This window comes from Rhinolophus hipposideros (genome assembly GCF_964194185.1).
Source record: "Rhinolophus hipposideros genome assembly, chromosome: 3".
Classification (NCBI taxonomy): Eukaryota; Metazoa; Chordata; class Mammalia; order Chiroptera; family Rhinolophidae; genus Rhinolophus; species Rhinolophus hipposideros.
This window is the reverse complement of record NC_138049.1, coordinates 30,540,285-30,562,484: the sequence shown is the minus strand read 5'-3', so window position 1 is coordinate 30,562,484 and position 22,200 is coordinate 30,540,285. Positions and strand designations below refer to the sequence as shown.

At 36.2% G+C, this 22,200-nt stretch overlaps 1 protein-coding gene across 6 annotated transcripts in view; it reads left to right on the top strand.

Annotated features, from left to right (window-relative positions):
* L3MBTL3 (L3MBTL histone methyl-lysine binding protein 3) overlaps window positions 1-22,200 on the top strand; it is a 104,302-nt gene that overhangs the window by 66,280 nt on the left and 15,822 nt on the right. For all 6 annotated transcript variants that reach the window (XM_081042861.1, XM_081042864.1, XM_081042863.1 and 3 more), the window contains 3 exons: window positions 1,903-2,017; window positions 3,525-3,627; window positions 11,678-11,827. In XM_081042861.1, coding sequence (XP_080898987.1) covers window positions 1,903-2,017; window positions 3,525-3,627; window positions 11,678-11,827 — 368 coding nt within the window. The remainder of the gene's footprint in view (window positions 1-1,902; window positions 2,018-3,524; window positions 3,628-11,677; window positions 11,828-22,200) is intronic.

The window sequence follows — 22,200 nt, the reverse complement described above, 5'->3', positions numbered from 1 at the left end:
ACGTTTCTAGTGAAAGTAATCACTTGATAATTAGTTGAGAATTAGAATGCTTAAAACTTACAGTGACACTATAAATTATGACTAATTTATTGGTAGCGTTGATAGTATAAATTGATATTTTCAGAAAATTATCACAAATATCATTCTCAATGTTATTTGAACATTGTTTTTGATCAGAGGAAAGGAGAGGGTTATTTTGAGTTAAATAACTAGGTGCTGTTTTCTATATTCCATATATGTGAATGATGGACAATTTTATTTTGGTTTCTTACATTTTAGGCCTAGTTATTCCTCCTAACTAGCTGGATGATCCCTTCTCCTCTTTAAGATAATATCCATGATTTCTTCATGATGTGGAAATCTATGGGTTTTGATTTTAGGATTAATTGATTTCTAAGCTTGAGAAAGTGGATTCTTTGCAAAGGACGTTAGTTTGAGCTCATATATATGTACTTTAACAACTGTGTACTGTTGCATCATTAAATATATCATAATTTATATAACTCACCTCCTGATGGTATATACTGGTTGTTTTCTACGACAAACAATGAATTGACTTACTGAGATTATCAGGTCAAAGATGATATTTTTTTATCAATGATAATTGTTATTGCCAAAAAACTTTTCAGAAATATCTCACCAATTAATACTGTTACCAGTTGTCAATGAGAACAACCATTTATTCTCACACTCACCAGCTGCAGGAATCACCAAAATGAAAAATTTTTGTCAGGTTGACAAGAGGATAATTGAATCTTTGGGTTTTAATTTTTAATTTTTACAGTTATAAGTGAAATTGATTGTCTTTGTGTATGTTTACTAACCATTTATATTTTCCTATCTATGTATTTTCTATCCTATTAACATTTCATCTTTTTAAATTGATACATGATGTTTTTATAAATTAAGTGCATTGTCACATAATTTTTGTTACATAACACTGTGTAACAAATGTGTTTTTGGATTCTAGTGGGTTTTCAATCTTGCTTGCAATATTTGTTACTCTAAAGTTTTAATTTTGATGTAGTCAAATTTATCAGTCTTTCCTTTTATGGCTTTTGAGTTTGGTGTCTTGCTTACAAAGGCTATCCTATCCTACTCTAAGATTACAAATACATTGACTCATTCATTCTTCTAGAACTTAACATCGTTCAGTTTTTAATGTTTAATTTTTTATCCACATGGCATTTATTACCCTGGAGGGTATTGGAGATTCATAGACTTTAAAAAGGAAACCTATGTGGGAAACTTGATTTACAGGTAAAATATATATAGCCTTATAGTATATAATCTCATCCCAAAAGATCAGCAATATCTAATACTTAAAAGACAGGTAACTCGCTGATCCCTAGGGACTATGCCTAAAAGACCAACTGCCCCTTTCATGGTGGCCAATAAAGATGTAAAACCTCTTTGAGATATACTATAATTATTTATACTAAAAAGTTATACTTAAAAATGTATTTGATAGATGGATATTTTATAAACTGGTATATTTAATAGGGCATTGAATTTTTTTAAAGTCTTTCTTAGCATAATTCCAGGAGACTTGACATTTATACAAAAGGTCTTCCTTTCCACTCTCCCCACCATCCTCCTTCCCTTCCCTGATTTATGCATTACTTCATTAATGTTTATTGGATGTTTGGTAGTGTTATAGTATTGGGAGATACATGTAATATATCTGTCAAAATATTGCCCAAAAAGTGCCTTTGGCAAGACACTGATGGTTAGGTAATTTGAAGATAGGTCAAAATGTAATTTAAGTAATGGAAGCAATTTTTTTGGTGTTAAATCTATATAATGTAGAAGAGAATGAAAATGGTGGTTACGGTAGACAGAACTTTTATGATAGGAATTGTTGGACCTGAATTGTATGGTTAATTTCCTTTTGTTATCCAGGTTCACTTTGATGGCTGGAATAGTTGCTACGATTACTGGATAGATGCAGATTCTCCTGATATTCACCCCGTAGGCTGGTGTTCAAAAACCGGACATCCTCTTCAGCCTCCTTTGAGTAAGAAACACATGGATAACAAAAAATGTTTCCATTGTCTTGTTTAGTGTGCTTGTTAATTATTTTCCTGCTACCCTTCTCTTTCTACTTCTCTCTCTACTATACATCTCTTCTCTCTGTGTCCTTTTCCCTCTTACTGCATTTTTAATTACCTGGTAGTCACAAAAATACAAGTTTAAAATATCTGTAAAATACATGAAATATATATAAATATAAAATATATAAAAATAGAAATAAAAGAATTAATGTCTGAAAGAGTCCAGTGTGTATAGACATTCTTTTATTTTCATTTAGAAATAATCATCTTTTAAAATTAATACTGAGTGTTTGGAAGGCAATACTATCAAAATTTAATATATCAACATCAGTATCCTAATAGTGATTTTATACTATAGTTTTGTAAAATGTTGCTATTGGGAGTAACTGAGCAAAGTGTACAAGGGATCTTCCTCTGTATTACTACTTAGGACTGCATGCAAACCTAAGTTGCCTCAATAAACCTCTCAGTTAAATTCAATTTAAAAAAACATTAAACAAGAACTCGGCATACCATCATATCAATTTTAGAGGAAAATATGCACAGTGTAGGAAATACAATAAATTATCATCGAGTTTTTAAAAAATTTAGCATGCTTTTTCATCTATTGACTTCACTTCTGGATCCCTCTCAGGAACTGCATAAGGGCTCTTACAAAAAATGCACAGACATGGTATTGGTTACAGTATGCGTAATGTAACAAAAGTTGGAAACAAATATTGGTTAAGTAAATTGTAGTACACTGATACTATACATACTACGCAACAGTCATAAAGTTAAAGACCAAAGAAGAATATTTCAGAATAGTACACATCTATGTTGTCCCTTTTATGGGGCAAAATAAAACAGAATAACAACTTGATGTTATATATATATGTAACACGCACGCACACGCGCACACACACACCACCACCACCAGTAGGTGGTATACACACCTGTAGGTGTGTATCTGATGCTTAAAACAACATTCAGGAAGATTCACGTTAACCTAAGTGGTCAGAATAAGGGAGGGTATGAAATGTGGAGACTTGAAAGCTTGAATGGGATCTGTAACTATTCTTTTTCATTCCAGTGTGATGTTTGAAGTTTTTACAGTGTATGAATATTCATGTGTTAATTATGTTATTTACTTGAAAACTTTGCTTAGAACCTTCTTATTAATCCAGATTTAGGTAACTGGAATTTGTGACATTTTGAAAGGGTTACATCAAAGTTTACTATTTCACTATTAAAGAAAGATAAATATCGTGAACAAAGTCATAGGGCAAAACCTTTTAGAAGAAGAGACTTCTAAGATATTTTTAAATGTATAGGATTTACTTCTTTTTTATTTACACGTGTTGATTCAAAATTGGGTTTTTAGGGATTTTTAAATTCCCTGTTCTAATCTCATTTGATTCTTACAACGTTCCGGTTAACTTTATGCCTCTTCTTTCTGTCTTTTTCCTGTTTTTTTCCCCTATGTCATAGGCCCCGTAGAATTAATGGAAGCTTCAGAACACAGTGGGTGCCCAACCCCAGGATGTAAAGGGATTGGCCACTTTAAGAGAGCAAGACACCTGGGTCCTCACAGGTATGTGGTGCTGCCAGTCACTGGGGATTCCTTACGTGGTCAGGTAGAGAGTGCCTGTCCCTCATAGATGCCAGATAATGGTGTTCACGTATACAGAATCGATGTGAACTAATTTGAAATTCAGATCCATAGGAAATGTTGTTACCATGGTGATCCTGTAAAAAATGAAGAATCTATCTGTAGTTAAATCTTCGTAGGAAGAAACACATTCACAGTTTAAAATAGGTTTATTCTAGCTATTTGGCTTTTCTTGGCAACATGAGTAGTTGTACAGACACTTAGCTTCTGAAATGGTCATTTTGGGAAGACCCTGTTGGAAATATTGGTTTGGTAGAATATATGATTGGGTGACTCAACAGCGGTAATAATGAGAGGTGAGATCATTGTAGATTAGCAAAGATCACAAAAAATAACAACAACATGCAAATATACTCAAACATGAGAATGCATTGATCAAAAATGTGTTTTTCAATATGTTCTCTTACCTCTAAGTAATTTAAAAAATAAACCAAATTTATATGTGGACAATTTGATGTTTAGGCGATTTGGGGTCTTTTGTAGATAGTTAAAATTTTTCCTGACATACTGAGAAATTGTGACTTAAGTGGGGTTTTTGAAGAACAAAAGCATCATCTATTTAGGTATATATTACAATAACTTATCAGTGTAAGTGTTCTAACTGCTTGTTAATTGGATTGCCGAGTAAGAAAAGTGATTCCTTGTTTATCTAGATTCTGCAGGTTGTGAATCTAGGTCTTTAAAAAATCTGAAGCTTGTATTCCCTGTTCCTCTGAGAGTTAATAGGAATTGTAAAATTGGTTTGATTATTTTCTTCTTTATATAATTTCCTCTTTCTCTCATCTCTATAACCTCTCTACAATGCTGCTTATCTTCCTTTTGCAACACTCTTCTTGAGTTATTTTTATGGGTTTCAGAATGTTCCAGAGTAAAAAATCGAAGCATACAAAAGATTATGATTCCATTTGCAAGTATCTATTTAAAAATCCTTTTCATTGTTTGTATGATTGCAATCCAAAAGTTATATAATTAATTTAAACTGAGTTAAAAATACTGCATATTAGAAGTTATTTAGTATTGCCAAGTAAAGGCAACTACATTATTTTCAGACATTATATAAGTCTAAATGCCAGAAATAACTCATTTAATGTGCTGAGTTTCTATTATATATTTATAAGTTATTTTGTTCAGGAAATATTTTTGAGCAGTAGTTTTTTCCTATAATAACTAACATTTATTGAGCATTTATTTACTCTGTGAAGTATTGCACTAATTAATGGTTTTACATGTATTGGATAACCTTCAAACGACCCTGTAATACAGAACTGTTATTTTCTCCGAGTATTTGATGAGGCCACCACAGTGGTACTGCGGAGGTGGAAGTGTACTAACTTCCCAATTGACAGCTGGTTGGGGGGGAGCTGGGACTGGCAGCCAGTCTCACTCAAGGGACTGGTGCTCTTAACCACTTCCTTCTCACTGCCTCTCAAGGCGCGTCTCCATGAATTAGTCACAGAACCAACCTTCAGAGATCTCATGGACTGATGGGACTGTTCAAGCTGTACATAATTTAATTAACATATAGATGCAAAATGGTAACTAATATTGAAGCTTGGACACATGCACCTGTGAAGGAAAAGAAATTTTTAAATGGATGAATACTGACATCATTTTGTTGGGTGCACGTGAAAATTTAAAAAAAAATAATTCTTGGTCTTCTGGTAAGAAAACCCACCTTATTATCTCTTTAGAAGCGCATCTGGTCTGAACAGAAGTTTGCTTGTCAGGTCTGTGGTGGCAGTCCTATCCCCTCCCCGATATCCCCGGCCACTCATTAGGACCACCTTTCCCCAAGTATGCTGCGGACCTCGTCTGAAGGTCCCTCAGCTGGGTCACACCCGCTTCACAAAGTCTCAGTGCAGTGATTATCTTTGGAGCATTTATTTCTTCAGCGATGCAGTGTTGTATTTGTTAAGAAAAGGGGACAATCATGGAAAATTTTATGGAGAAATGTGATAAAGAAATCTTTCAGCATAATTGGAACCATAGTAAAGAATTACTCATTTTTTGGAATGAGAGAGGAAGATATTAAAAGACATGCGCTGATAAAGAAGTTGTGTTTATTTCCTTGTCAAATGTAGGGCAGATCTGTGCATAAGTCTGACTAGAGCCTCGGGGAGCAGCATGCAATTCAGAGAACTTCGTGGGTAGTGTCAGCTCCTACCCGAGTCCTGTCTTCCTTTTTCTTAGCCCCTTCAACCGGCTTTTCTTAGTCTTCCTGACGGATCTCCCATTTACGATACTTGAAGCTCCTTATCTGGCAGGATATTAATCCTTAACCGGCGCAGCCTGTTTTCCATTTCATTAGTAGACTTGTGGCATAGCTGCTGCATCATGGATATTCTTTGAAAGGTTCATTTCGCTGGCACTTATTTTTGTCCTTGCTGAGAATGCTGTGTTTAGGAAAACATAATGAGAAAATTCTCTTTGGATTAATTTACTGAGAGAATGCATAAATCAAAACATGCATTCTTTGCTTAGATAACAAGGAAAGTTTCTCTTTTAGTAAGAATAATCAGTTTTATGAAGACGTAAGCAAAAGCCTGTTTTGACTAGCATTTGTGGTTAGATTCTCTGAAAACTATAATAGTTGAATTTGATCTAAGAAGTGTTAGAAATAGAATATGTATCTCAACAATGAAATTTGAGAATGTTGTGGTTTTAAATGTTGAACTGTAGGTGATCAACAAATAAGTTGGATGTGGTATTCTCATCTCTAGGAATATTCAGTAACCCGAATGCTTAATTTTATCTCTCCAGGAAGGGACCATTAATATGGTTGTGTCATTGTGTTTCCCTTTGCTGATTAATTCATTTGGTCTACGGAAAGGTCAAAGAATGGGAGGAGTTTAAAAGAGAACTAAAATTATATAAAAATATTCTACATGTCTAGTGCCTTCAGAAGTAAATCTTTCCCATGTAGGATTTGATCTTAGAGAAATTAAAGAAGAAAAGAAAAAGTAGAGAGTATTTCCCACAACCTCTAAAAGATATTTATAAAGTCCATGGAAAGTTTTAAAAATTAGTAACACTGGACACATACCTGCAAACTATAAACATCATATTAATTCAACATCCATCCATCCACCCATCCACCCATCCATCCATCCCACCAACATTTACTGAGTGCCTCCCTTAAGCCTGGTACTGGGTCAGCTGATCTATACATAGGAGAGCTATAAACCAGTCTGGTGTAAACAGATTTTCCTGGAGGCATGAATGGAGTAGCACTCTGAAAGAGAAGCATCAACTTCCTCTTTGGAAAGCAGAGAGCCTTCATAAATGAGGTGTATTATGGAGTTGTTAAGGCCATTGTTTATTTTTGCTGATGCTTTGTTTTTACACAGGAGGAGTTAGTCTTCTTTTAAAACAATAATAATAATAATAATATAATAATAATAATAGGGAAGATTTATTGATGACTTCCTGTGTTCTAACCACTGTTTTAGGACTTACATGTGTTATCTCATTTAATCCTCACGGTAACTCTGTGAAGCAAGCACTGTTGTAACCTGTTTTCCAGCAGAGGAAACAGGTTTCGAATGGTTAAGTCAGTGTCCCAGCTCAGGCAGTGGCAGAACCAGGACCCAGCCCACTGTTACCTTCTAGACTATCGAGTGAAGCACAGTGGCCTAATAGAGTCTGCCTCATGTATTTTCCAGGTTTTTGTCACGACAGAATGTGAGAATGATTGTGAGCACTTAGAAAACTGAAATGTTGCCTAATTGTTTAAATGAATGATTTTACAATCAAAAGGGTTTTAAACGTAGCAGTGAACAAGGAGCAGTGAACAAGGCAGTCCTTCCACCTTTCCTAATAAGCTAGACCAGTCTCTCCTAGGAAAAACTGCCTCCTTAGAGGGCAAGTATTTGCACATATAGCTGATAGGGAATTATTTGTTAATAGAACAAGGTGCACCTTAATAAGCACTGGTGAGTTTACAAAGTTAATTAACTTTTAAAACTGCACAGGAATTTAAAACCTTGAAAATGAGGAAATTGGCACAGAGAGGTTAAGTATTAGCTCATTGCCTATTAGCTGTATGACAGCATCATCTTTCTAGAAGACAGTTTTAAAAGATGGATTTCACTGGCATGGATTAAGGATAAGGAAATTCTTCAATACTGCGAGGTACTATTACTGATACAGTGTAATGGTTGGGAGACAGCCAGAGCTCATAATCTAAGTCTACCAAGAACTAATTGAGTGACACTGAGCAAGTTCCCTTTTTAAAGACACCGCTTCTTCATCTGTAAAATGAGCCTTAGAATAGGAACAGCCTCCCAGAGTGGTGAGAAGTAAGTGAGACAACAAAAAGCAAGTACTTCATGGGGGTTGTGCACACTCCATCCCTGGTAATTACTGTTGTTACCAGCCCATTTTACAGATGAGGAAACCGAGTCTCAGAGGTTGGGCTTGCTCATTACTAGGTAGTGACAGAGCAGCCGACAGCACACCGAGAGCCAGGTTCCTGAGTTCCGTCTAGGGCATCGCCCATCCCTCTGTACACATTCCGTCCTGGAGTATACACTTCACTTGCGTCTGCGGCATCCCCTTTTTTTCAGCACCTCCCACTTCAGAAACAAGCTGGTTTCCCTCTTGACACCACAATAGGCGTAAGAATGGGAGGTGTGAAAACCCATTTGACTTTTCTGGGGATTCACAAGAAGAGAGGCAGATCATCCTGGCCCGTTAGTAAATCCCTGCTCAGGGGGCTGTGGTTAGTTCCCCTACATCAGGTCGAGAGTTTGAAATTCCTGTAAGGGGGTATTGAAGCACTAAGTCTCATTCGGGCCTGTATTCTTGCCTCTTCTTTGAGCGGCCTACATTTACAGAGACATAGTCTTCACTTACTCAACAAATAGATAAGGGGGATGGCCTCATGGGGCTTATAAATCTTTGAAGCTGTAACTGTTCACTATAGGGTGCAGCTGGGAACCCGGCCCTTCTAAGAATCCTGGGAGTTCTTCCCAGTGTGGGAGTGGTGGATGGGGTTAGGAACAGGACGCTCATTTGTTTTACTTTCTTCATATGTGATAAAATTTCAAGGTAAATGTGCAGACGGATATTCAGGAATTATAAAGCCAGGTGTTTAATGGTGAATGAACCATATGATGGTTGCAGTATTCTAGGAATAGCAGCATGCTGTTTGTCAAAAGAAACCTAAAATGTATAGATTTTTTTCTTGCTATCACAAAATGCAATAAATTTGCAATAGAATTACACAATATGAGGAAGAAAAAATGTAATAGAGTCAGAGATTCCATGAAGTTGTTGAAGGGTTATTGTTCAAAGGAGACATCACGGTTGGAGATGGATTTTCCATCACATCATTACTAAATGAAAAGAATGAAATAAAAGAGTGTGTCCATCCTGAATAAGATGAATAAAATAGTATGTTCATTTCCCTGAGCTCCTTCATTGCTATGTGACCACGGGCAAGCAGCATCTCTGTGTAGGTGTCTGGTAAGCATTCTCTAATTCCCAATGTCCCCAGATTTACATCCCTCTATTCATTCTCATCTTGGGGGGAAAATGGCATCCCTATTACCTCCAAATTCTTAAAGCCAGAAACTTAAAGGCCATTCTTCATTCCTTTATGTCATTCCCAGCACCCGTCCCTCTGCAGGGCTCCCAGGAGGGATCCATAAGGTACCACGGCTGTCCTCTTCATTCCCACCATCCAAGTCCAAGTCACCATCATTTCCTTACTATTAAATAACTTCTCTTGCTCCAATTCTGTCCCCTTGAAATCTCTCCACAAAGCATCCTGAGAGTGATTGTTTTAAATTGTAAATCAAACCATACCATTCTCTTATTTGAAGGTCCTCCAGTGGCTTCAAAATCAAACCTAAACTAAGCATATGAACTCGTGACTGTGGCCCACCAGGCCCTGTGTTATCCTCCCTCACCTACCGCTACTTCATCTTCCCCTGCTCATGTCACTCTGGCCTAGCTGGTCTGCCTTCCCCTCAAAACGTGCCAAGCTTTCCCTGTGTTTCCATTGCGCTTCCCATGTCCTGGAATGCTCTTCCCTGTGCTGAGAGAGTGGTCTTCTTCCCGACCTCGCGGGCACTGCACTCATGCTGCTTCTTCAGGGAGGCCCTTTTTCACCACCCATCACAACCCCACATACATCCTTCCTGTATGTTATACCCCATGGCGATTGTCACTGTGTGAGGTCACTACAAGTTAATTATTTGTGTAATTGTGTATTACCCATCTCCCCCTAGAACATCAGCTCTTTGGGGGCTGAGATCTTCTCTTTTTATTTTACCCTGTGTTTCCAATGCCTAGAAAGGTAATTAGCACATAATAGTTACTTATTTAATACTTGTTGAACAAATGAGTGAAATAAAGACTGAAATTACTTAACCTTTTAAGCCTTAGTTTGTCACATGAAAAGCCTTCCTTTTGTCAATACTACGATTTTACAGTTATTTTAACTGCATGTAAAGCACTTAGTACAGTGCTAGATACATAGTAAGTGCTCCATAAATATTATCAGTTATTGCTTTTGTTATTGGGTTAACATGTACATTTATGTCAACACATAACCACATGGTATTTACTTTTTTCTTTTGCATAGATATCAGTGTAAAATAGCATGTAGTTAAAGAAAATAAAGATTGCATTTTTGTTTACAAGATATATGTGATAAATTTTACAGGCCATTATCAGAATCACTTGGGAGCATTTTCAGACTCTTCTTTCTTCTGTCAGGAGGATGTATCAGTCTCTTGGTGGAGGGTAGACATGCACAGTTTAAACATTTTCTGTTGGTGATTATCAACATTGCCACTACCACATAAACTGAGGAAAAGAATATGTAAGAAATTAATATAATTTGCCTAAGGTACAAACCATTTCCAGATTTAAGGAGGTGTCCTAAAAACAGAAGGGGAAGATAGTAGTTGGAGAGGTTGATCAGGTATTAAGATACAGAGGCTGTTCTGGAGAAAGTTGAGGCTCAGGCACAGAAGTATACTGACTTAACGCTACATTAACAATTAGTGCCCTAGATTTCCTTTGCTTGGATAATAAGAATGATCCCCCAATGAGACCTAAGAGACCAGCCAGTGGATACTGATGGAAGGGAAGTGAACTAGATGGGTCGTTATCCAAGTTGGCCTCTGGTCCCTGTTCATATTAGAGACGTGATCAGCTACAGATGGATATATGGGTTTTCTAGGTTATCAGGTGCACATCCAGACCTGGAGACAGAAACGTGAGGGGACCTCCTTTCTTTGGGGGGGCAGCAGCAGTTATAAAGGACATTAAATGGTGTGTGGTGAGCCTGGGTCTGGAGGATCGCCTTAACAAGCAGATCCACTCCATCCATCCGTCTCTCTCTGTCCAGCCTCTTTCACCAGCCCTCCTACGATGTCTTACGTATTTCTTGCTTAGGGCTGATTGTTCCCAGAGAGATGCAGGCCCTGCCTTGGATGATACAGGGGGAGTCCTTCCGTGACCATTGCTCAGTTCTAAAGATTGCATCAGATTATTTCCAAAAAACCTAGTGTGAGAAACATAATTTCTGTTAAAATATTTCAATTATGGTTTGAAGATAAAATACCAGGGGTGCCAAAAAAAATGTGTACAAGTGGACACTTTGGTCAGTGTTGCTCAAGCAGTAGTTCGCCGTAATCAGAAGTGTCTGGACACTGTTGGTAACCACTTTGGGCTCCTCTTGTAATGGCAGAAGTCAAATGTGACTTGTATTCATCTTTTGTTACCAGTATATATTGAGAATTACAATTTTAATAGTTTTTTCCTTTTTAAAATTATGTATACATTTTTTTGGCACCCTCTGTGTTTCATACTGTATGTTTAATCATACGCATACACATACATAAGTACATATAACATACTCAGTTAAATGTTGGAATTTTATAATCTGTAGCATGTCATTTTATTTGGAAGAATATGTTCTAATAGAAAATGTTCTTTTCCTTTTCTCTTAATCTTTTAGTGCTGCCAACTGTCCCTATTCAGAAATCAATTTGAACAAAGACCGAATTTTCCCTGACCGCTTAAGTGGGGAGATGCCTCCGGCTGGTCCATCATTTCCAAGAAATAAAAGAACAGACACAAATGAAATCTCTTCATCTCCTGAAATCAGGTAATTTAAATGATAATATCAGTACTATTTAGAAGTATTCTCGTAGAAAGAGGTTTTCTATCTTAGATGTTTTATGTTCTATGGTAAGGTTTTCTTGTACATTATCGAAAATACACCTGATTTTATGTGACATGACGGTGAGGATAAGAACCTGAAATTCTTTTTGAAATTGGGGGGAGAGTTTATAAAAGCATGTCTAAGTCAGGCAGGATTTCTTCTTCTCATTTTTAGTTGGACTGACTTACTGTTAATCATGCCAATTCATATTTCTGAGTATATAATGTTTATATAGAGCCATCATTTATAAGATGGCAGATTACTTATGAAGAATGGACATTATTTCTTTTTAATGCTTCTTATAGGCCAAGTACTTGCATATACATTATTTCATGTAACTATTAAAATGTTAAATACACTATAAGCTCAATCATTTATTTTTTATTTCCCTCGTAGAGTTGAGTTGGGATGTTTTAGCCTTAGTGGATTACAATAAGTAAAGAATGAAGTTTTGTTTGATATTTCTTCAAATGGTCTGTGCCCTTATATTAACCGAGAATACTTAACTGCTAAATGAAAGAGCAAATTATAATAGAAAGATATGTCTTAATGCCTAAGTTTTGGGGGTTTTTAATTGAGTATTTTAAAATGTAAGGCAACATAGTAGTTCTTCGTTTATTTTAATATTTTATGACTTCCATTTTTATGGATAAAAAAGGTAGACATTTGAATTAATATATCTGATTCTGAATTCACAGCAGTGTTATTGGAGTAATGACATTTCAAGTATCAATATCCTTCTAGGAAAGCATTTTTGCCCTGTGGATGGGGGAGAGTTGTAACTTCTTTCATTATTAACGACAGTGATTTTTTTTTATCCTCAAAACCATGACTAATATAATATAAACTGATTTATCCAACCCTAAAATGAGGGCATATCACTTGAAGTCATTTACTTTTAAGACAAATTAAAGTACTAATTCATGTAGTAGTAATTACAGATACAGAGTTCATTGGCTCACAAGGTAGTACGAACACCTAGAGTTTTAGATTTCAAAACCCAAGATAGTGTTTAAAATGTCAACAGGTATTTTAAGGGCCAGTAGTACCATCTCTCATTTCACCAACTATCTAGACTCAGCCTGATACCTGGGGCCAGAGTCTCCTCACAGCAGAGAGAGGAGGTCAGTTTGGATGATTTTGTAGGGTCCTTTTCAACTCAAAATCCATGTAAGAAAATAGTAATTTTTACAGAGGATCTAACCATTGCCGGGATCTGTCTTCTGTGAGGGTGTGATCATGGTTCTTCCTATCATCACAGAGATGATCTCAGACACTTTAAGTTTTCTGTCGTAACTCACGACACATGTTTTATTTAGAAATACTTTGTACATTACATAGATTTTTAGCCTATACCATCTTTTGAATCAGTGAATTCTGACCTGCCATTATTTCTGTGTGAATTAATACTTAAATTTATTTGTATTTAAAAAAAAATTTATTTGTATTAAAGTTAAATGTCTTCAAGTGATATGCCTTCGTTTTGGGGTGCCAGGATTTGGTAAATGAGCATCATGTTATTCACGATTTTAAGAGCTTTGTTCAGATTTCTTCTCGTCTTCATCTTTCCATATTTATTATTTTTATTTCATTTTACATATTGACTGATTTAGTTTACATGTATGTCTAAAAAACACTGTGAGGGATTAAATTAGTTATATACAGTCAAAGGAAACATGATTGAGACGATCTAAGTGATCCCTAAATTTTTAAGGTAAACATTGTTTACCAAGATTTTTTTCTCACTTTATTTTTTACACTGAAGTATTTTTAAGAAATGATTATGGAATCATGATATTCCAACCTAAATACTTCATTCTACATACTTAAAGTAACACTTTTCCAAAATAACATAGATTTATTTACTCTATTTAATTTTAAATTTCGTCTTCTAAAAATTTTTTTAAATTGTTTTTAGATTATTTTATTGTTTCTTCTCCAGTCAGTTACTGGTTTTCACAATAATTAAAATGGTACATAGTATTTCAGATGTAAATGATCATGGGGTGGCAACATGTCAAATGTTAAAAAAGAAAAAAGGTAGTTAACAAAAGTTTATTTTATGGCTTGCGGATGGTTGGTTTAAGATAGAATTTACAGTGTAAAAGTTCAAAGTCATCTGGCTTCTTTACTACTGTGAATCTGTGTGAACCCTTTTATTTCATTTTTTTTTTCATTTTAAAAGTAGATACAATATGTATTGATTACTGATTTCTTTAACCTGGACTTAAGGATGAAATAGTGAGTTATGCGAAGTTCTGAGAGCAGTGACTAATAAGTAATAAGGCCTCAATAAATGTTAAGTCTTTTTAATGTTGCATTTGTTTCACAGTATTCCTTTTATTCCTGGGGAGCAAAAGCAAAGCTGCCTTGTTTCTTTGCTATCCTTACGTTAAACTTTGAATAGAGCACTCAAACAAGATGATCCTCGTATCAGATTACCTTCTATCTTCCTTCCCCATAATTGCTTTCATGGATCTAATTTCCCACTCAGTATATAATACATTTTCTTTACATCATTCTGAATAATTTACTAAAATTTGCTTGCTAGATTCTACTTTTTTTTTCCTTTTTAATTCACTTTGGCACACCGAGAGACAATTCGCACCATCAGAAACAGACCCTGAGACAAAGATTTGATTGCAAGTGGTTTCCTTGGGAAATGAGGAAAGAGCATTAGTAGAGGTGTGAGGAGGAGACAGGAAGGGAAGATGGCAGTAAAAGATTCATTGTCACCCTGGTTACCACTGGGGACAGTGGGAGCACAGCCCTGCTGGGAAAACTGGAAGTCTGTGTAAAACACGCATCTCAGAGTTTTCCTATGTCGGGATGAGGGAGCTGAGGTATTTAAACAACAGTTTCCTTCCATCACAGAGGGAGGCTGCTAGCGGGAGGGAGGACCTGGTAATTGCCCAGCAGGTCTGCCCTGCTGCACAGCGGGCAAAGCAACCAGAACCCAGGTTCACCCTGCAGGAAAGCCTAAGAGGTGAGACAGGTGGGAGTCAGCCCCATGCGCTGAAGTAGGAGTGAGTGGCCAGGGGACATGGGCTGGATGCTGTCAGCATTTGCTGTGCCATCTCGTTCACCCATTTCAAATGTCACACAATCACCAGAATGAGAAATATGCTGGTGTTGCTGTTGATTCAGGAGCTGACATAATGGATAAATTATCAATGCAAGGAAGATACACATTGTCTTTTTCATACCATAAGCATTATTTTAAGGGCCAGTTCACAAGCTACCTGCTCGGGATACACTCATGGACAGCTAATACTCCACGGCAGTAGTTCCCGTACTTGCTTCACATTAGATCCCCCGGATCTCTAAAATTCAGAATTGGAAATCCAGCCCACCAGAATCTTTCAGACTAGAGCCTAGGAGTCTGCATTTCAAAATTCATTTGGGAGTATATTTCCCTGCTGAAAACTTTCACTGACTTCTTGGTATTACTCTGAGAACTTAGACCCTAATTCTGAATGTGGCCTGCAAAGTTCTGTGTTATCTGGCCCCTGCCTAAAATTCGCCAGCTTTATCTCTACCAGGCTCCTTTTTAAACTAATGCTTCAGCGACTCTGGTCCTCAGACATCCTTTTCTCTCTGCCTAGAAACTCCCTACCATCTCCTAGGTAGCCTCTCATCTTGCAGGCTCCAGATTAACTGCCATTCCCTCAGGGAAGCTTTATCTGATCCTCCAGGCTGTAGATCAAGATCCACATTACATACTTTAGTATCACACATCGTGACGCTCTTGACGGTTTTGTGTAAATATTTCTTCCAAGTCCGTGTACTCTGTTCATGATAAGCTCCATCCGGGCAGAGGCCACATCTTCTCTGGTCGCTGAGACATCCTCAGCACGGAGCGGAAGACCTGGGTGCAGTAAGGATGCGAGGGGTCTGTGTCCTCCAGCTGCCTTCACAGGAGAGCCGTCAGCTACATAACCTCAGGCAACTGCTCTACAACCTCCTGTTTGTTACCGGAGAGCTCCTACTTTCTCACTTTGTAAGGAGGTCTCTACACTAGATATCTGAGGGGTAATTATTAATTGATGTCATAAATAGCCCAAATATCTACCTGCACTGTTTTATAAATTAGAGCAATGCTTCCCAAACTGTTGTTGTTTAAGTCCTGGCCCACATAGAAAATGGTACCAGAGAAATGACAACATTTGTGTGGCACACCAAGGGAAAAGATGGGGGCTTTGGCTTCCGGAAGGAGTACAGGGATTCGTACTTGAGGGTTCGGCATCCTGTTGGGAAGCTCTGCCCACGTGAAGATGGCTTCTGTCCCTTTGTAAGTGTGCTAGATATTTGGATCTCTTTTCCTACAGCAACTTGTCAAAGGATAGTCAGGTTATGAGTGACTCCCTAGTGTGTTTTAGATAGAAATGTGAGGACGCAGTCCTGTTCCTTATTCATCAGATGCGTAAGGAGTGTCCGTCTGTGTTGTGCCTGGTGCTTTCAGTGAGAAGGTGTTTTCCTCACTTGGGAAGTGGCAGCTCGTCTGCCCGCTTAGAGCTCCCGGCCACAAGATGGTGAGTCAGGGGCTCTACCAATCAGTGGAAAAAGCTTTTCCTGGGGACTGGGAACTCTGAGTCTCCACATGTCTACAGCCGAGTAAAAGAATATATATATTTCTCTATATGTCTTAATAAGAAGCATGGATCTCAATTCGTTTTGCATTAGAATCATCAGGTGCTTGTTAAAAGGCAGCTTTGGCCATGTCATCTCCAGAGATACTGATTCAGGAGATGTAAGACCCGTCCCTGTTCATTTTAACAAGCACCCCCCCCCCAGCTGATGGATGCACGTGATCTATAAACCATGCTCTGAGAATCATTACTGACTGTAAAGACCCTTCTCCAGAGTAATAATTCATAATGCATGGGCAGTTGGAGAACAGCAGCTTCTATCTCACATAGTCTATTTTTGTGAAATCTGTTCTATAGCTGCTTGTAATTGTGTTTTTACATTAGGTGCTATCTCCATTAAAAATCACTTAATGTTTTAAGCTCTGAATTAATGTTTTAACCACAGAAACACAATAAAGCATTTTTAAAATGCCTGCTAAGTGTTCGTATTACCTTGCAAGGCAAGTAATGAAAAATATTCAGCCTGTTCAGTTCATTATAGGCCATTCAAATGGGTTTTCAAGTTGTAGGACCAGTGTTTCCACTGTGAGAATTGCATAAAGCAGTTGTAGAAATTGCAGCTATCAATCTGATTTATATTTTTTAGGACAAATCAGATTTGCCAGTCACACGAAGAGCCAGTCTGTACCGTCGAGGAGGGCCCTATTAAACAGATGGTCAAACAAGCTAACGAAATATGAAACTATAAACATATATAAACCTATTTACTTTGCAAAACTATGATATCAGGGAGAATAAAATTCATTTAGAGGTAAAAGTTCTAAGAGATTTCAGAAGTTAATTAGGAATCTTCAGGAACTCTGTTTTGTTTTGCCTCCTAAGATGTTCTGGGTCTGAGGGCTTGGTATGGCTGAGTAGAGAAAGTCATTTCAACGACTGGGCATTCATTCATTCCCAAGCAGTTGCAAAGCCGCTTCCCAATTTTTTGTCAATGGGCTACAGATACACGTTAGAAGCTATAGAAGTTTTTAAATACTCCAGCTCTTGGGACTCTGAGTCAGATCTATTCAGTTTTTTGTGTGTACCAGAGAGAAGCTCAGTTTTAGTTAAAACACTCAGTTCTGATGACAACTGCTGTGACACCAAGGCAACCACTCAAAGTGTGAAGAAGAGATGAGTATGTTATTGTTGTATGTCTGTGAAGTTGCTGGAACAATATTATATCAAGGTCTTATTTTATCCCCTGGAGTGGCACTAATTCCTGACTCAGGAGACTCTTATATTAACATGTAATCGGAAAGCGATGACATCTCTTTCTACAGCAACATAAAAGTGATGCCGTTTTGCTCTTCTTATGTACCTGGTCTTTCATTCGTGAATCTTACCTTATCGCTTAGAGCTTTTCATTTTATGAGGGTTGATTAAATTAATTGCTAAATTAGTTTTTCTGGAGGGTTTTTCTTTGGCCTCTTGATAATATCTACAGTATTGACTCATTATATTCCTTTCTTTCACTAATTGTTTCTTATGCTAAATTATAATTTAATAGGCTTATTAATCAAAATGTTTTATTTTTAATCATTAAATAAATAGTAAATCATGTTTATTTCTCCTGGGCCATGTTTTATTAAAACAATTGCTAATGTATCATCTCAAAAGGAATTTAATTTTAAAAACTCTTTATTCACTATTAACCATAGACATGAAAGTTTTAATCCCAATGGCTTTTTTTGCAACTTTTCTGAATCCCTTTGAAGATGGTGACCTCCTTGTCCTGAAGCTGTTCAGTCTCCTCTTCATTCAAGTACTCTAATATAATCCTCTAACATAGACCCCTGAGATTCTCAGTCTCTGACTTTTTTAACTGTGAGTGACCTCAGCCCAGTTATTAAGGGGAAAAAATATCCTGGGGACACAGAAAGAGACATCCTTTTAACATTCAACACAGAAAACCCTACATGTTTTTACAGCTCTCCTTACATTCACTGTGTCGCCATTTGTATTGGGGAACGCGGGTACTTTTCACCTCTAGCAGAGCCCCTATGAGACTGGACTAAGCTGTTCTGGAAGGAGTAACGTGGGGTTATTTTAAGATATGAAACAAGCCGAACTCATGCTGGATATTAGAGGTAGTGCCTGAAATCTCTAAACTAAAGCAAAATCATTTATTGTTTCATATGTTTTCAATGTTGTTTTTAACAAACTGGAACTGATTGAAACATAATTGGCTAGGGATCTTTTTTTACATGAAACATAAATGATTTGAAGAAAAACAATTCTTTGCATTCAAATGCTGTCTTGTTACTGTGTATTTACTCTTCTAATGTTTGTTTGACTAATATTTACCACAAAGCATAATTAGAGTAAGATAATAAGACATCTAAAGCATGGCACATAATTATAGAGAAAAAGAATGCTGACTCATAAAAGAATATATTTTTCCCTTTGAGTGGATTCCATACTCTTAATTAAAAGTCTAAAGAGTATTCTTGAGTAAGATTTTAGCTATGATTATATTTCAATTCAAGTGAAAAAAATGTTGAAATAAGTTGGTTCTTGAAAATTCTAAAATCCCAAGAGAAATTGCTGTACGCCAGGCACTTTTCTAGGTGCTTTTACCTGTGTTAGCTCATTTAATCCTCATGACATCTTATGTGGCGTGGATGCTATTACTGCATCCCCATCCTAAACATAGACCCTCTCTTGGTTACAGGTTAAACTGCTAGTGAGTAGCAGACTTAGATTATAACCCACACAGTTTGGCTCGTGACCATTACTCTAAAAGCTATTTTAAAATTGAATAAAACAGGTTACCTAAATAGTTGTCAGTAGATGATTTTACCTTACGATCCAGGTAATTTTTAAATAGTAATAGCTGCCATTTATCATGTTCCTGCTTCTGTGTCCGGCTGTATGCTAAGCACTTTGTATACATTGTTTTATTGAGTCCTCATCAGGCCTGCATGGTAAAGCATGTATTTTCCTTGTTATAGATGATGCAGCTGAGGATTAGGGAAGTTAAGTAAGTTGGTGAAGGTCATATTGAACTAGTGAGTAGTAGCAGAGTTAAAATTTGAACCAGCTCTGTTCAGTTCTACTGCTGGACTGCTTTCTCCATGTTACAGTTAATTTACTGCCCCCTAATCAAGTGCCTTATCTGCCTTTTCCCCTTCCTAAATGAAATAGTTGGTAATGAAAAATGATGAAGAGCAGAAGTTAAACGAGTGTTTATGTAGAGGAAACTTATAATATTAATGTTAAATTACAACATAAAAATATTTTTGGTTGTCATTTTTTAAAAACAATTTTTGTGAAGACACCTATCTTGTACTACATTCCAGAGTGTATTCTAATATTATCACAGTTTTGACATTCTGATATGAACATATTTTGTCTGTAATTGGAAGACTGTGCTACTAGAGTAACTTTTTGCTTAGGAAGTTGAAATCCTACATCAAGGATTTCATTTTTGTATAGAGAAAGAAATCCATTCACAGTATCTATTCAACTAGAATTATGAATGAAATTCCTAACCTGCTGGAAGAGAGAAATATTGGTTGCCCAATTGAGAAAGCAGTTTTTATTTTAAATAAAATACAAAACAATTAAGATTGAGTCAGATTCTTCATTCCTGACCTTATCAATAAAAACAATTTAAAAATAAGATTATAGCACAAGAAGGCATGTTCCCTTTATCTTCATATAACAAGAATATGTACTGTATTCTGCAAAAACACAAGGTGAAAAACAAACAGTCATTGAATCTTATTATGGATTTTGGTGTAAGACCTGGCGCTATACTTGCCCTATAAATTGGGATTAACCTGTTTAAATTTCAGTGGCTATAATAATAGAATCTTCTTCCAGTTGTTAGGAAATATTGGATATGTAAGGAGCTCAGACAGTCTTTGATCCATAGTATGTTCTTAAGAACATTAACTTTTCTGATTCTTAACTGATTCCACATTTCTGGATTTGCTTGATTAGGATTCTGTTCACTTCAGTGGTTCTGTTCATCCATCTATTTCATAACACCTATTCTAATAGACTGCTCATATTCACTCCCCCACACACCCTTCAACTGTCTAGCTAAAGGAAACATGTACTAATAGAACCCTAAGGGGCTTGGTCACTTTTAATTTTAAGGAATTAGCAAAATCAATATATTAATTGGAAACAAAACATTCAATAAACATCTTGCAGAGTCCTTTATTTGAATCGTGTTTGGCAAAAATAAATACCCATGTTTATATATTCCTGAGTTTATATGTGTTCAATTTAATGAAATATCGTGAATTAAAGTAGGGAAAGTAAAGACTGAACATGCTTCAACAGTGAAGCAACATAAATAATAAAGAGCGGATAGGTTTCATTTTGAGCTTCTCTTTTGGGGTAGATTAAGGCAGATCGAGGCATGAAGAAACTTTTTGGGTCAAAGGGCTTATTTTCCTTTTCTGTTTTTGTTCACTGCTTGAAAATACTCCTTCTCTTATATTTCATAAAATAAGTCCTTGGCATTGTATTTGGGCATAAGAATATAGAAGAACTTTCCTCATACTTAGGTCTTACATCTTTATAAATATTACTTTAACAGAATAATACGCTTCATTAAAAATGTAATTTATAATTATCAGTGGATAATTCCGATCATGAAAATACATTTTAAATATACAGGAAATTTTAATACAGTTACAGCCTTTGTTCTCAGTTTGTCTTTTTTTTTTTTTTTAAACAAATCATTCATAAAGCTTTTAGGAAGTCTACAATAACTAATTGGAATTTTTTCTTTTGCTTGAGATGTGCCAATTTTATATCACTGTGATGTATGATTTTTTCTAATATTAATATGGCCATGCACAAGCAACATTTTTCAGTGGCCACAGTACTTACGGGGATAGGTTTGTGGACTCAAAGAATATCATTTCCAGTTGAATATAAAATAATTTCGGAGATCACATAAGCTAATTTTAGCATAGTAAGCTGATGTTAGCATGAAATTGCCAGCTATACTTCAGCACTGTTTTTAATACAAAGTTTTCTGTTTAATACAAACTTTTCTGTTATCACTTCAGCTAATGTCCTTTCTCCAATTATCAGTGATTTTCTTATATTTGTTCTTGCTATACCTCCATCTTTCCACTTTCTGTGGAATAAGAAGCATCAGTCATTTAATTGATTTGGGGGAAAAATATTTTTTATTGCATAATAACAGTGATTCTTCCTCATTCTTAAATACATGTCCTTTAGCAGTTGTTCTTCGTATGAACTAAGCCAGGGAGCTCAGATTCCAATGAAATTTCATGTGTCCCTGGAAATGATCTTTCTAAGAAGTAAACGTTTATTTATTGCATGCTTTCTGTGTTAGTTTAGCTCCATTGTGTTAAATTATCATTCCAATGGAGAATAAATTGGTAGCTTTGGATTTAAGACTATAAAACTTTTATATTTTACTGGGATATTTGGTTTCAAGTGTATTTGCCCTTTTCTGAGAAATATGGTCTAGGTCTCCAAGAAACTCAGGATATATTTGTAAAGGTAGCAATACCTACAAAACAGTAAAATGTCATGAATACAGAGTATTATAAAGCACTAAGTGTGTAGGCCAGGTATCATAACCTAGATAGTCCCAGGAAATTATAAAGGGGATTTATTTTGAACTCTGAGAATGGAATAGATTAGGTTGCACATTTTTAAATACCTGAACTTGAAAGATAATATAAGCGGTTT